General features: G+C 34.3%; 1 protein-coding gene across 3 annotated transcripts in view; it reads right to left on the bottom strand.

The window, feature by feature from the left end:
• Window positions 1-6,641: 6,641 nt before the first annotated feature.
• The window catches only part of LOC148955976 (uncharacterized), a 60,087-nt gene continuing 52,708 nt past the window's right edge, over window positions 6,642-14,020 (bottom strand). For all 3 annotated transcript variants that reach the window (XM_089093425.1, XM_089093406.1, XM_089093416.1), the window contains exon 3: window positions 6,642-9,560. In XM_089093425.1, coding sequence (XP_088949551.1) covers window positions 6,689-9,560 — 2,872 coding nt within the window. In that variant the 3' untranslated portion in view covers window positions 6,642-6,688. The remainder of the gene's footprint in view (window positions 9,561-14,020) is intronic.

Below are 14,020 nucleotides of genomic sequence, written 5' to 3'. Positions count from 1 at the left end.
GATATGACCATAGCAGAAGCTTTGAGCCTGGGTGGAGTCTTTCAAAGAGGAGTCTTTGAGTATTTTGATCTCAGGTGACTTATTGTTGCGACTTTCTTAAATTTGGTAATTTTTGTGAGCATTTGGAAATCAAAGCTTAAACATTTTGCTTGGATTAAAAGTGACGAACTAGGAAGAAAATCTCAACATCTTCTTGGAGCTACTTCAGTCTGCATATTATTTCATTTAATTACATTTTAAACGGATTTCTTTTTCCTTTTTTACCTAAGAAAATAGTTGGCACTTCATTTTTCTTCATACCGAATAAACCATTAAGTGTTTCAGTGTAATTGAAGTGTTCTCATGTGAAGGGTTTATCATGTATTTTTAAATTTGATAAATTTATTCCTTTTAGATGCAGTTTATAATTTAGCTGATATTAGGTATTTATGAGTTTATAATTTGGAATGAATCCCCAAAAGAAAAATGAATAATATCCAAAACAGCAGCCAAAAGCAATAAAAAAAGCAGCAGTTCAGCCTTAGCCTACATGACATATTCTATAAAAAAGCCAAAAAAACTTTAAAATGTATATTTTTTAAATTGTTATTAAAAACCAGTTTTTAAGACAAGGAAGGCTTTTCAGGAATCCAAAAGAGCAAAAAAAAAAAAAATCAATATCAAAGTCGCCCATTTCAACTGTTTTAAAGGTGACAAAACTGCTATAGGCAAAGGGCATTATGAAAAAAATTAAGCTTCTAAGTTCAAACTTAAATTCAAAGTTTTTATCCAGATAACTGACGAATTTTGTGATAAGGTATTCGAAGTTTTGTATGCAGTAATGCTTGATGAAAAAACACTACCAATTTTGATAATTATTTATGTTAAGAATACATAGCTAATAGATACTTCAACTATTATGCGAGGGTTCTGAAACGTCACAGCAATTTCGTTTCTACCAGATTTCTATTTCTCTTGATGAATAACGAAGAAGACCAGTTTCCAGCCAGCAACTTGTGAATTTTGAACTCCTGAGTAGGCTCGAATCTGTTGTAAACTTAAGCTGTTATTTGAGAAAGACTGATGAAAATATTAATGTTTGCGGTCAACATTTATCACGCCGGCGGCGCGCCACCGACATCTTACCGACGGCGCACCGCCGAAATCTTACCGGCGGTGTGGTGCAGCGCGCTGTTTTTGGCCGGCCACCGCCGGTTTTCCCTCATCGGTGCGGTACTGGGGTCTAAATTTACTAATTACTGACAATTTGTATTCTGATCTTCTACTTCTGCCCTCTTCTTTTTCTTGTTTGGATTAAAATGGAGACACTTTTGTAGAGTCTCATCACCGGAATCATATTCCGAGCCCTTCAGTGTGTTGATACAGCTGTGTTCAAATCTTGGGTCCCGTATTAACAAGCTGAGATATTACCACTAAAGGACGAAACTTTTGTCCTTTACCCTAATCTTGAAAACTTCTCTAACGCTAGATGCTGTAAATGTCGTATAAAAATCTATTGGGATTGAAAGATATATTTACAGATTTTGTTTTTATTTATTTATTTTCTGTCGAGATGAAAATCAGAGCCCGATTTCATTTTCCAAAACATAATACAAAGGCTAACTGCTTTTACTTTCAGATAAATGCATATTGTTATGAAGCACACCTTACTCTGAAGTTTTGTTCCAGCACAAATAATGGCTAAAAGATATTCTACACAAGCAAAGTTATGGCTGCAAAGTTATGACTTCATATTTATCATAACCCTGGTTGACAGAAATCTATTGGAATTGGAAGATATATTTACAGATTTTGTTTTCATTTATTTATTTTGTGTCGAGATGAAAATCAGAGCCCGATTTCATTTTCCAGAACATAATACAAATGCTAACTGCTTTTACGTTTAGATAAATGCATATTGATATGAAGCACACCTTACTTTGAAGTTTTGTTCCAGCAAAAATAATGGTTAAGGGATGGTCTACAAAAGCAAAGTTATGGCTTCATATTTATTATAACCCTGGTTGACAGAAAGTGGAAACAGTAAACCAAACAGAAATCATTAGGAGGTCTGATTTTAATTAAATGTTAGTTGTGAAGTGCTTATGGAGGATTTGGCCGAGAAGTCTGAAGAACATAAATTTAATTGACTGTATTACACAACACATAAAGAATGTAACCTCTTATCTAAAGCTTTGAATATAAATTTTAGATTACATATTTCACCTCTGAGCTTGATGGACTGGATTCTTTATTTTGGTTTAAACCAATTTAACCAAAATGGTTTTAACTATTTTGGTTTACTATTTTTGCCAACAGTCATCTTTCATGCTATTAGATAATTGAAAAAAGTTAGGTCATTAAGGTTAGGTCAGGTTAGTCTCTGACAATATTTATCCGCAGCACTTGGGCTTTGGTAACGATTAAATAAAAACAACAAGTTTTTTTTCTACTGAAAGCAAGGAGCAACATTAAAACTTAAAACGAACAGAAATTATTCTATATATGAAGTACGCTGCCCCCTCCTCGATAGCCCTCTCTTCACGCTAAAGTTTTTAAAGAGCTTTTAAAAACTGTTGTCATTCTAGTTACATGGCCCTTGTGTTTCAGGAATTGTTCTTAAAGAATTGAGACAAAAGGTTGAACTTTAGCGTCAAGAACGGGGTATTCAGGAGTGGGCAGCCCACCTCATATGCGAAATAATTTATGTTCGTTGTAAGACTTAATGTTGCTCCTTCCTTTCAGTAGAAAAAACTTGTTTTTTTTAATTAATTATTCAAACAGAGCAAAATTAACATAGCTACGGTTAAGGTAGCAAATGGAGTAAGTAGCTCATAACGTACTGAATAAAAAGTTAAGAAGGGTTTGTTCTATCCCCACTTCCACGGGTCATTTTGATGGACTTTTTCCTAAGGAGCATGACAAAGGCAATGCAAGAGCATGCAATCAAATGGACAAGTAAAATTATCCAAGAATTAAATTACATTTATGATTTGAGTGTCCTCGATGAAAATGTTAGCATAATGACTTTTTAGAATTTTTGAGAGTTCATAGTGAACAGGTTTGAAAATTAATGTTGAAAATACTAAGTCGCTTAGACTAGGAATAAGTGAAGGTGTAGATGTGGTGTTGGGTAACAAAAAGATCGATACAATGGATAGCTCTCCCGTCTTACGTAGTGTCATTAGTAAAGTTGTTGCATGCAGTGCAGACGTTATAAGCAGTGTAGAAAAGGCCCAAGGTGTTTTTTCAAAGTTAAAGTTTGAAAGAATAGTAGGTTAAATCTGAGAATCAAGATTAGAATATTAGAGGCAAGAGTGATGACAGTTGTCAAGTACGTTTCTGAAACAGTGTCAATCCAAAAGACAAAAGATGATCTGTTGTATATTTTATGGAGGAATTGCTTATGGATTCTTTTGGGTATCCGTCTGACTGACCGTATTTCAAACAGTAAGCTGTACGAAAAATGCGGTTGTATCCCACTATCTAGGGCTACAATAAAGATTGAGATTGTTGATTACATTCTGTGGATGAAGGATGACAGTTTACCAAAGATCCTATTTTTCTGCCAATCACCTATGGCCAAATGAAAAGCAGTTCGTCCCTGAATGGGGTAGGAGGAGGTTGTAATGAAGTACTTAATAGAAATTGGAATTCCTAGGTAGGTTGTGAAGAGGAATACTTTGAATAGACCACCAAAGTGCAGTAGGAACGATTTCCTTAATTTAACCTAGTGAGCAAGGTGGCCAATAATATGAACTGAAAAAATTTACTTATAAATATCGAAACACACTTTTTACTGAGGTAAAAAAAAATCCCTCTTTTTTTGATAGCCTAACAATCAAATACTTCTCTTGAATTAGAACAAAATTCTTGAATCTGAGAGGGGGAATGCAGTCCAAAAAAAATTGTATAAAATATCCCCCCCCCCCCCAGTTGAAGCTCGTGCTATTCATACATACTACTTGGTAATAATACAAGTTTCATTGTGATATTATTAAATTTCCTCCAAATATGGACACAAAGGCTGGATTTTTAATCACCCAAGCAAAATCCACAGCAACAAAACAGTGAGCTTTAAATTTCAGGTAAATGATTGGGTACTTATGCATTATGCGGTAACCACTGCGATATACTGTATAAGAAAACCAGACAAACGGGTATTTGCTAGATAAATGGTTCACAAAGCGTGATTTGTTATTGCATTTAACATATTTAAACTATTGTTTTTTGGGGTTTAGGGGGGGAGGGGGGAAGGTACCTAGGTTAGGTTACGTATTTAATATATTCTGTGTTTTACCATCCCCCCCCACCCATAATGTGCAAATATATAACCCAAATTTGTTTCCAAACTATTATATATTCATCTTTTTTATTTTATTTCATTACCATTAACCAAACTTGACTTCTTTCGTGGGTACCGTATAATGCATAAGTACCAATGATTGCTCACTTTATTTTTATTAGTATTTATCCTTTTCATTCTTCATTCACTCGATTAATTCTACAATTATATCTTCTTACTAACAATGTAGTCAGAAGACTGTATTTAAGAAAAGATGGCCTTCAAGTATAATTCCACTTTTGTAGTAGAATTTGAGCATAAACTTATCAAAGCACCAAGCTTTGAACCCTAGAAAAGCAATAGAAAATTACATGAAAGTCCTAAAATATGGACTCGATCTAGAAAGACTTAGTAGTAACAAGGTGATAAAGAGGAAGTTGCATTTCAAGATTGTAGTATCTTTTAATTTTTTCAAGTGCAGAAGATGAATGCCTTATGGACTATCATTCTGTATGGACTTCTAATGTCATTTTTTTTTCACTAGACTTTTTTTTAAACACATTTCTTTAATTTTGGTTATTATGGGCCTTTATTCACTCTTTACTGGGTTACAAATATTGCTGCAACCATGGTTACACCGAAGCTATTAAAATAAAGGCACAAAATTGGCTAGCTGAAGCTTTGCAAATTGTTGATAATCATAGGCGTAGAGTACGGGGGGGGGGGCGAGTTTGGCACCCCCCCCTAACAGTCTAAAGTAGCGTAATTTAATTAATTAACGCAATTTTGCGTTAACTAAACTTGCTCCTAACACAAAGTTTATTGGATCAACCTATTTTGCCCCCCTCCCTAAAAAAAATCCTGGATCCGCCCTTGCTCAAGAGTGAAGCATAATTCGTACTTTACTAAAAACACAACTCATTTTAAACGTTGTCACTTTGTTAGCTTTAGTAATTCATAAACAGATGGAAATTTGCTAGATGTTTTCCAGAGAAACTGCCTACGGATCGTTCTGGATACTCGGCTGTATTCCAAGCAGTAGGCTGTACAGAAATTGTGGTTTAGTCCCGCTTTCTAGGGCTATAATGAGAGAAAGGTTGAGATGGCTAGGACACGTTTTGCGGATGAAGGATGATATATTGCCGAAAGATTGTCCTTTTCTGCAAACCGTCTCTGGCTAAATGGGAAGCAGGTCGTCCGTGGTTGGGGTGGGAGGATGCTATAAAAAAGATTTAAAAGAAATAGGAACATCCTGGGAGAGTGTAAAGAGGGAGGCTTTGTATAGATTGGGATGGAGGAGGAACGTGCACAGCTGTATTTGCCTCAAGCGGCCTGGTGCTGCGGTGAGCTGATAGTAGTAGTAGTAGTAGTAAGACTTTAAGGAATAAATATTATGTATACGTATTTTAAACTGATCTAATCTAAATTATACCAGTATATACCTAGATTAAACTAAATCTACGTCTATTTGTTTTTTTTCAGTTAAGTGAAAATTTATGTCCTATACAAACCCTGAAAGTTTAAACTTTATTCCCTCAGCATTTCTTGAGATATTGCAGATAAGCCTTTTTTGATAGACTTGATGCACATAGTATATTTTTATTTAGCTTAACATACCCCTCAACATTTCCCGAGGTTTCCCCTCTATACCCTTAGCCCTTCCACATAGACCCAAAATTAAACATCCTATCTTTTCCTAATGATAAATCTTACACGTAAAAATGGGCAATGTGCATTTTTTAAAATCCTGGCCCTGTAGACTATGGAGGGAATTTCATCCCCGTAGGCATAGTTACTAGACATTTTGACTGTTTAAAAAAAATCAATCTTTCCAAGTTTTGATCAGTTATGAGGAAAGGGAGTATCGAAGAAAGTTAAAGAAGGGCAATGGATAACTCTTCAGGATCCTCTAAAATTTTCAACTGAATACCCTCAGCCACTCCTTAGATATTGCTGATGCGTATTTTGACAACCAGTACGCACAAAGTGTGTTTTGACAGTGTTTGGCATCCCTTTTCGAAAGCTTTGGGGGGCTATGTCATCCCAAAGGCAAAGCTGTTTGACCTTTAGACTATTTTAAACATGATGGCTATTTCAATTTTTCATCGAATGTTTTTCGGATGGAAGGCAAGTAAAATGGCATGGGAGGGGACAGGAAGTCGTCCAAACACTTTTCAATATTCCTCTAAATATGTCCAACTTAAACCGGCAATGAGAATACCGAAAAACAAAAGAAAAACAGTCTAAAATAGCTATCAGGTAATGCAACTCCATGTGATTTAATTAGTTTCTATCCTGCTGGTAATATTTTTATATTCACACTTTTAGGGGTAACGTGTCACCCATTCACTAAAAGAAATCCCATAACATCTATTATACAAAAATATTTTAATAAATAAAGCAAAATATATTTCAATTATTTTTTCATGACTTATTTAGTGCTTCCAACAAGTTCCTTGCTAGGGGATACCACGCCGCTCGCGTGGCTTCACTAATCAAATTCTCTTCATTACCCTGTTCTTTATCCTCTCGATTCACAAACGATTTTGTACTTAATAGAGCTGAAATTGTCTTAGCAATTTCATTACTATCTACCCCTTCTTTGCTTACTAGGTGGTTTATGTATGCAGCGGCACCTTTGGGCTCTTTCAAAGCTTCAATTATGTTGGGGTACTTTGATATCTCTGCTCCTATTGTGTCTATGTTTGACTGTGCTGCATTAATTGGTGCTGTAATCAATGGCTGGGCAGAAATTTCAAGTTGGGTTGGATTCTTATCGGTAGTGTCTGGCATCAATCCATCACTACCGGATAGATTTAATATTAGTGGGTTTCCAGTGGTAGCCTCAAACTCTATCTTACCCTCAGAATCTGCTGCTAACTCTCCAGCTTCAAATTTAACATTTAAGTTAATTTGTGTATTATCCTTTTGTAGGTTTAAATTTGGCATGGCAAATGGTTTTAGTTGGATATTATTTAGCAATAACTCTGCATTTCCAGGCTCAAGTTGCAAGCTTATGGAGGAGTTATCTTGCTGTAGCTGTATGTCTGGAGATACTTCTGGCCTTAGTTCAATATTAAGACCAGCATTTTCAAATACAGTTGATGGTGGAGTCTCTGGGGCTTCAATTACTAGATTTAAAGACGTTTCTCCAGTTCCAGGTTTAAGATCTAAGTTAACTAATGCATCACCTTCTTGCAGCTGTAAATTTGCTGCCTCAAGCGGTTTTACTTGGAAATCGAGTTCCAGTTGTCCTGAAGTTGCACTACTATCCGATGGGTTGACTAGGTCAATTGTGTTTTGATGAAACATCGTGTCCGTATCCAGCAAAAGCTCTGCATTCTCAGGTTTAAACTCTGGATGAATTGAGGAGTTACTTTGTTCTAGTTGTATATCCGGAGATACAAGTGGTTTTAGCTGAATATCAAGACTACCAGTATGAAATACTGGTGGTGGTTGAGTTACTAGAGCTTCAGCTACTAGATCAGAAGGTCCAACCAGATTTATAATATTTTGAAAAGTGGTTGTCTCATTATCATTTTTAGTGAATTTTTGTAAATCCAAAAGAAATGTTGCTAGAGGGCCTTTTAAGTCTATTTGTGAAATAATTGAGGCTTGATCAACTGGTTTTGGTATTTGATCTGGTGACTTATTACCAGTGAAAAGCCACTGAGACCATGACTGCTTCGGCGCCTGAGTAGTAGTTTTATTGGGGTCTTCACTAACAAGCCAATTTAGCCAAGATGGAATTTCTGGCGTTGACACCGTTGTTGTTTCAGATAACTGTGTAACAGAATTTTCAAAGCCAGAATTTAAAAGGCTCTCTGACAAATTGGAAATTCCTTCCTGGACTTGTTGATTCTTCTTAATTATGCCAGTATTCACAGTAACATCGGCCATTAAAGGGTAATGTATTTCAAGCCCGGGACTGGTAATATTTTCTCCAATAGGTTTAGTATTTACATCATTTTGATTCACCGAATCGTTAGTGCTAAACAACCATTCTGTCCATGACAGTCTTGATGGTTGAATGGCTGTTTGATCCTGGTTCCCTTCTTCCCTCTTTCCGACAAGCCAATTTAGCCAAGATTGACCCTCTGATTTTGAAGATGTTGTTTTTTGAGGTGGCTCAGTAACAGAAAGGTTAGATCCTAGATCTGAAAGGTTTTGGGAGAAATTTAATATCCCTTTTTGAACTTGATGAATCAAATCATTTATTCCAGAATTGATTTCAACTTCTGATGTAAAAGGATAATTTATTTCAATCCCTGGACTCGTGTTGTTTTCTTTAACAAGCAAAGTATTCAACATATTTTGGTCTCTTCTTGGCCCAAGAAGCCAATTTAGCCAAGATTGGTTTTCCGATTTCGACATTGTTGTGTTTTCGGGTGCTTTTGTAACAGATATATTCAATCCTGAATTTGAAAGTTTTTCAGATAGATTCTTCGTCCCTTCTTGGACATTCTGAACTAAATCAACTATACCAGAATTTATTTCAGCTCCAGCTAACAAGGGATAACTTATTTCAATTCCTGAACTTGTAAAGTTTTCTTTAACAGGGACACTATTTGAAGTATTTTGTTTAAATAAATTATTTTCGCTTAGTAGTCCCTCTATCCTCGATGGTTGAGGCACCTGAGTGGCTGTTTGGTCTTCGTTATCTACTTCATGTGCACCAACGACCCAATGCAGCCAAGATGGAATTCCTAATTTTGATGTTGTTGCTATATCTGATGATTCTGTTTGTGACATTACTGACTCTATATTAGATATTTTTTCTGAAAAATTGGCTATTCCTTCTTGAACTTGCTGAACCATATCAATTATACCAGAATCTATAGCAACACCAGGGAGCAAAGGAAAATTTATTTCAAGACCAGGATTTGTAATGTTTTCTTTACTAGATATCGTACTTAAAGTGTAATTTTCATTCGGACTTAAGCCTTGAGGAACTACCAATGAGAAACCAGTTGAATTTAATGACGGCGTTACTAGTTGAACTAAACTTGAAGCATTAATGGGATTTTTAAACTTTCCTAGTAAATTAGAAAAGGCGGAAAAACCACCTAGTATATTTGGTTGGTTTGGAGTCATTGCAGCTTGGTTTTCTATCTTTAGCACCTTCATCATTCCTTTTAAAAGCGGCTGGCCGATCACAAAGTCAAATAGTGAAAGTAGTGAAACACTCACAAATATCACAGCGAGAATAGATAGCACTTTTATTAGTTGAAATCCAGGAAAAAGCAATGTGTCCATTCTCATCGGACCACCGGTGAAATCTGACCTCTCAGCACCTCTGAAATTAAAACAGAATTCTTTTATCTTTTCTCTGAATCAGAATAATACACATATATCACAAAACTACAGTTTGATGGTCAAACATATCGTGGTAACGAACTGTAAGTAAGGAGCGACCAGGCTCAATAGTAACAAAACTCTAAAAACCGTAATTTTAATACCAGTAGATATATAAAACAATCAAATTTTTATGCTGAGTTCAAATATATAAATTTCATCAAGTTCAGTCTTACCCATCAGAAGTTACGAGCCTGAAAAAAGGGGTTGTTTTTAATACAAAAATTCTTTGTATTAAAAATTAATTAAAAAAACAATTTTTTGAACTGAAAGTAAGGAGCGACATTAAAGAGCGACATTAGAACAGAAATTGTTCCGTATATCAAAGGGGCTGTCCCCTCCTCAACGCCTCGCTCTTTACGCTAAAGTTTGACGCTGTCTCACAATTTTATTTTTAAAACAATAAAAAAAAATAGATTAAAGAGCGAGGCATTCAGGAGGGAAAAACCCCTTTCATATACGGAGTAATTTCTGCTCGTTTTAAAATTTAATGTCGCTCCTTACTTTCAGTTACAAAAACTTGTTTTTTTTTATTTTTAATTCAAGACGTAGATCTATTTAACTTTTATTTTATGAAATGTATTTAGGTGAACCAAAATTTCTAGCAATTTTCTTTCTTTTTTTGTTGCGTCATATTCTATATAATAGTACTGACTTAGCGAAGATTAATTTGTCTCCCCCGAATTCTTAAAGAAATTAAAATAGTTTTTAAATTGTGGTTGCTGCGTCAGATCCAACTTTGTAAACAAATAATTCTAGTTTATACCCATATAATTACAGTCCATAGTACATGAAAAATTTAAAGCATAAGAAATCATCAAACAAGGAAGAATTGTAATTTGAATTAATTTAGGGAATAATAACTACTATTTTCATCAATTAGATTGGCAAATTTATTTTGAAAAAACGAGTTTTTGGTAATTCCAATAAAAGCAAGAGTCCCTTAAAATTGAGTTGGACTGTCATAAAAACAGCACCATTGAAGATTCCATAGCCAAAAATATCATACAGAAGAATTACAGTCCCCTATTTTTAGCAAAAAGGAAAATAACATTCCTTTCCTTTTTGTTCTTCACCACTAGTGCGGCACTGAAATACCATAGGGAAATATTTATGGGTCCATTTGAAATATAATATTTCCATTTACCTTCTTTTTGAAAGGAACATACTATTAGATAAAGTAATTTTGACAAAAACTGCTTCTTCGTATACAAGTTGATAAAACATAAGCATCTTTTGACAAGAAATAGTTCAACATAAGAATCTTTTGAAAATTTGCTTGTCTAGGGTGTCAAATTGTATCTTAGTGACTCAGTTACCAGATTCCCATTGACTCATTGTCACTGTCCTCTAGTTAAGCTCTAAACATTTCCCTTTTCTGTCAATTGTTTTTAATATAGGCATAATAATAATAAGAAGAAGAAGAAGGATTTATTGAAAAAAAAACATATCAACAAAAAATTATTGCTGCCTCCCCTAAAAAGCAAAGCTTGTCCGTGGGGGAGGTAAAGAAAACAAAATCCTTAAAACAAAATCCTTAATAAAGAAACTTATCTATATTTTAATTTAAGCAGGCCAATTTAAGGATTACCTTTCAAAGGAGACCAAAGATTTATTTGTATGATTTCAGTGTCCCGTTAGTGATTGAGAAAAAAAGAAAAAAAGAGACAAAAAGTGTTTAAGCTAATTTTGAAAATAAAAGAAAATTTGTTAGTTAAGTCTATTGCTAGGATAAAAATATAGAGAAGTTGATATTCCTGATTAAAACATAATTAATTATTTTCTAATTTTTTCAAATATGTTTTGTAGTGTCCATTTACTAAGGGGAATAGGAGGAGGAATACAAAAGAGAGATTGGAAAAGTCATGCTTTTATTCGGACTGAAGAATGATACATAGTCCTTTGGGAAATAATTTCATTAATCCTTATTATTAACCATTAGCTACCATGCTAAAACATGGACATAAGTTTATTTTTTGCAAGCCAGTTAAACAGAAAAAAAACTCACCCAGTATATTAAATTAAATAAAAATTCCAATGTAAGAAGTGACAATAGAACATCAAATAAACAGAAATTATCTCGTAAATGAGGTGGTCTGTCCCCTTCTGAATCTTTCATATTTACGACTAAGTTTTATCCGGTTTGCAGTGGTAGCTAGTAACTTAGTAAGAGACGATCACGTCCATTACTAAGTAATGTAATAGCCCATAGTTCCTGAAATAGTGTCAGATCAAAACAAGAAATACGCCATTAGAACTGCCTTGTCTGAAACCCCTATGTAGGAAACTTATCGTTTCTTGGCTTGAATAGCGAGGAAAATCTATTGGCTGGAAAAACAAGATTAGAAGCTTGAACTACAATGTCTGCATAAACGGCATATTTTTTTCGACTTTTTCTCGGCAGCTAGCGGGTTACTGGAAAATCCTTGAGAACTATTTAATGACTCAATTTAAAGAAAATTGTCACATCTAGCGCCTTTCGTAATATATATTTTTTTTTTAATGGAGTTAATGTTTTACGAAAAACTTCATTTTACTATAACACTGTAGTAGCAAATGTTATTAAAATCATCTTGCATATAAAGATCAAAATAATCCTATTTTCTTAAAAATCCTACTAACCTTACAAAAAGCATGTAGAAATAGTTGTATCAAAGGCATTGATTTTTTCGGTTGAAACAAAAATCTGATTTGTCAATCGAAACTACAATAATTCTTGAAAATTTGATAGTTTTATGTTAGCAAATTATTTGACTTTACTTCTGCTCATTTTGGTTCAATATAGTTCTTTAATATTCTTTGAAAAACCCCTTTTGTTGAATTTTTGAAAAATTTTCAATACTTTATTGCGGGTCCAAGCGATAAAATGGCTATGATTAAAGAAATTGGAGTTCATAAGAACGTTAACAAAGAACCTGATGTTGCATAAGTCGCTGTTAAAAAACAGAGGTTTTGCAGTATGTTTTTCATCATGACAAAAGACAAATCGATGCAATGCAATTGAAGATAGAGCAATTAATAAAGACATCGTTTTAGTCAACTTTTTATCAAAGATCCTAGAAATTAAAAAAAAACTATAAATATAGACATTTGAGTGTAAACGACGATAACGAAGAACCTGATACTGCATCAAATACTGCTGGACTTCATATGAAAACTTTTAGTGAAGGAATAACAATACCTAAGGACGTCGGTAATTTTATACTAACGTATAAGGACGTTAACAAAGAACCTGATGTTGCATAAGCCGCTGTTAAAAAAACAGAGGTTTGGCGATATGCTTTTCATCATGACAAAAGACAAGCCGAGGCAATACAATTGAAGACAAGGCAGTTAATAAAGACGTTGTTTGCTTCAACGTTTTATCACAGCTCCTAGTAATGAAAAAAAAAACTATAAATATAGACATTGGAGTTTTAAGGACGATAACGAAGAACCTGATACTGCATCAAATACTGCTGGACTTCATATTAAAACTTTTAGTGAAGGATTAAGAATACCTAAGGGCGTTGGTAATTTTTAGGCCAATGACGAAGGATATATATATAGTACAGTGAATCAAAATTAGTTTTAGGGATTACCTCAAACAAATTGCAAAATTTTTGCTTTTAGCATCATTTGAACTGAAAAAATTTCCACAACATATAAAAAATTGGCAAAAATCGGTCAAGGCGAAATTTATGTTTTTTCATTGTTTTTTTTTTTCGCAAAATAATGACTTCAAAAAAAATTAACTTGCACTTTTAAAAATTGGTGACAGGAAAATGGGGTACGTAGATCACGAATATGGATTCCGTTTTGTGTTTTGACCATCCCTGAACAGTTTTTCTGCCCGCCACCCACCACACACGCGTGACATAAAGCGTCAAAATGAAAGAACGTGATGGGTATGTTTTACTATTATGCATCATAAGTAAGGATACATTTTTATTGTCAATAAATACATTATCTTCTAGAATAAATGGGAGGTACGGGGGATAACCGCAACTTTATAATTATACGTGCAGTAAGAAAAGAATTCTTTGTGATTTTTTCAAAATATCTGAAGAGATTGGCGTTATTTATACTTTAAAGTGATCAGCTGCTAATGCATAGGAAACCCAGTTTTACAAAGGGAGGTCGGGATTGAGCCGGACATTGGTTGAACCAGAATCTCTCAATTATTCAGACCCATTTGGTTAAAAATTCTACAAAATTAGAAAGAAGGCTATCAAGCCTTCATGTCTCAAAGAAGAGTTCCTGTTTTGGTTAATTGACCTTTCATAAAACTAACTGCAAAAACTGTCTTAGGTAAGTCAATTGTGAATCAGAGCAAAGTCACGAAACTTGAACAGAACAACTGTAGATCGAGTACATCGACATGGTTGCCGTTCTTCGAAATTTCCTTAAATCTGAACCTAA

This window comes from Artemia sp. Qi Xiang Cuo, chromosome 1 (genome assembly GCF_049724085.1).
Source record: "Artemia sp. Qi Xiang Cuo chromosome 1, ASM4972408v1, whole genome shotgun sequence".
NCBI classification, from domain to species: domain Eukaryota; kingdom Metazoa; phylum Arthropoda; class Branchiopoda; order Anostraca; family Artemiidae; genus Artemia; species Artemia sp. Qi Xiang Cuo.
This window is presented reverse-complemented; position numbering and strand designations above follow the sequence as displayed.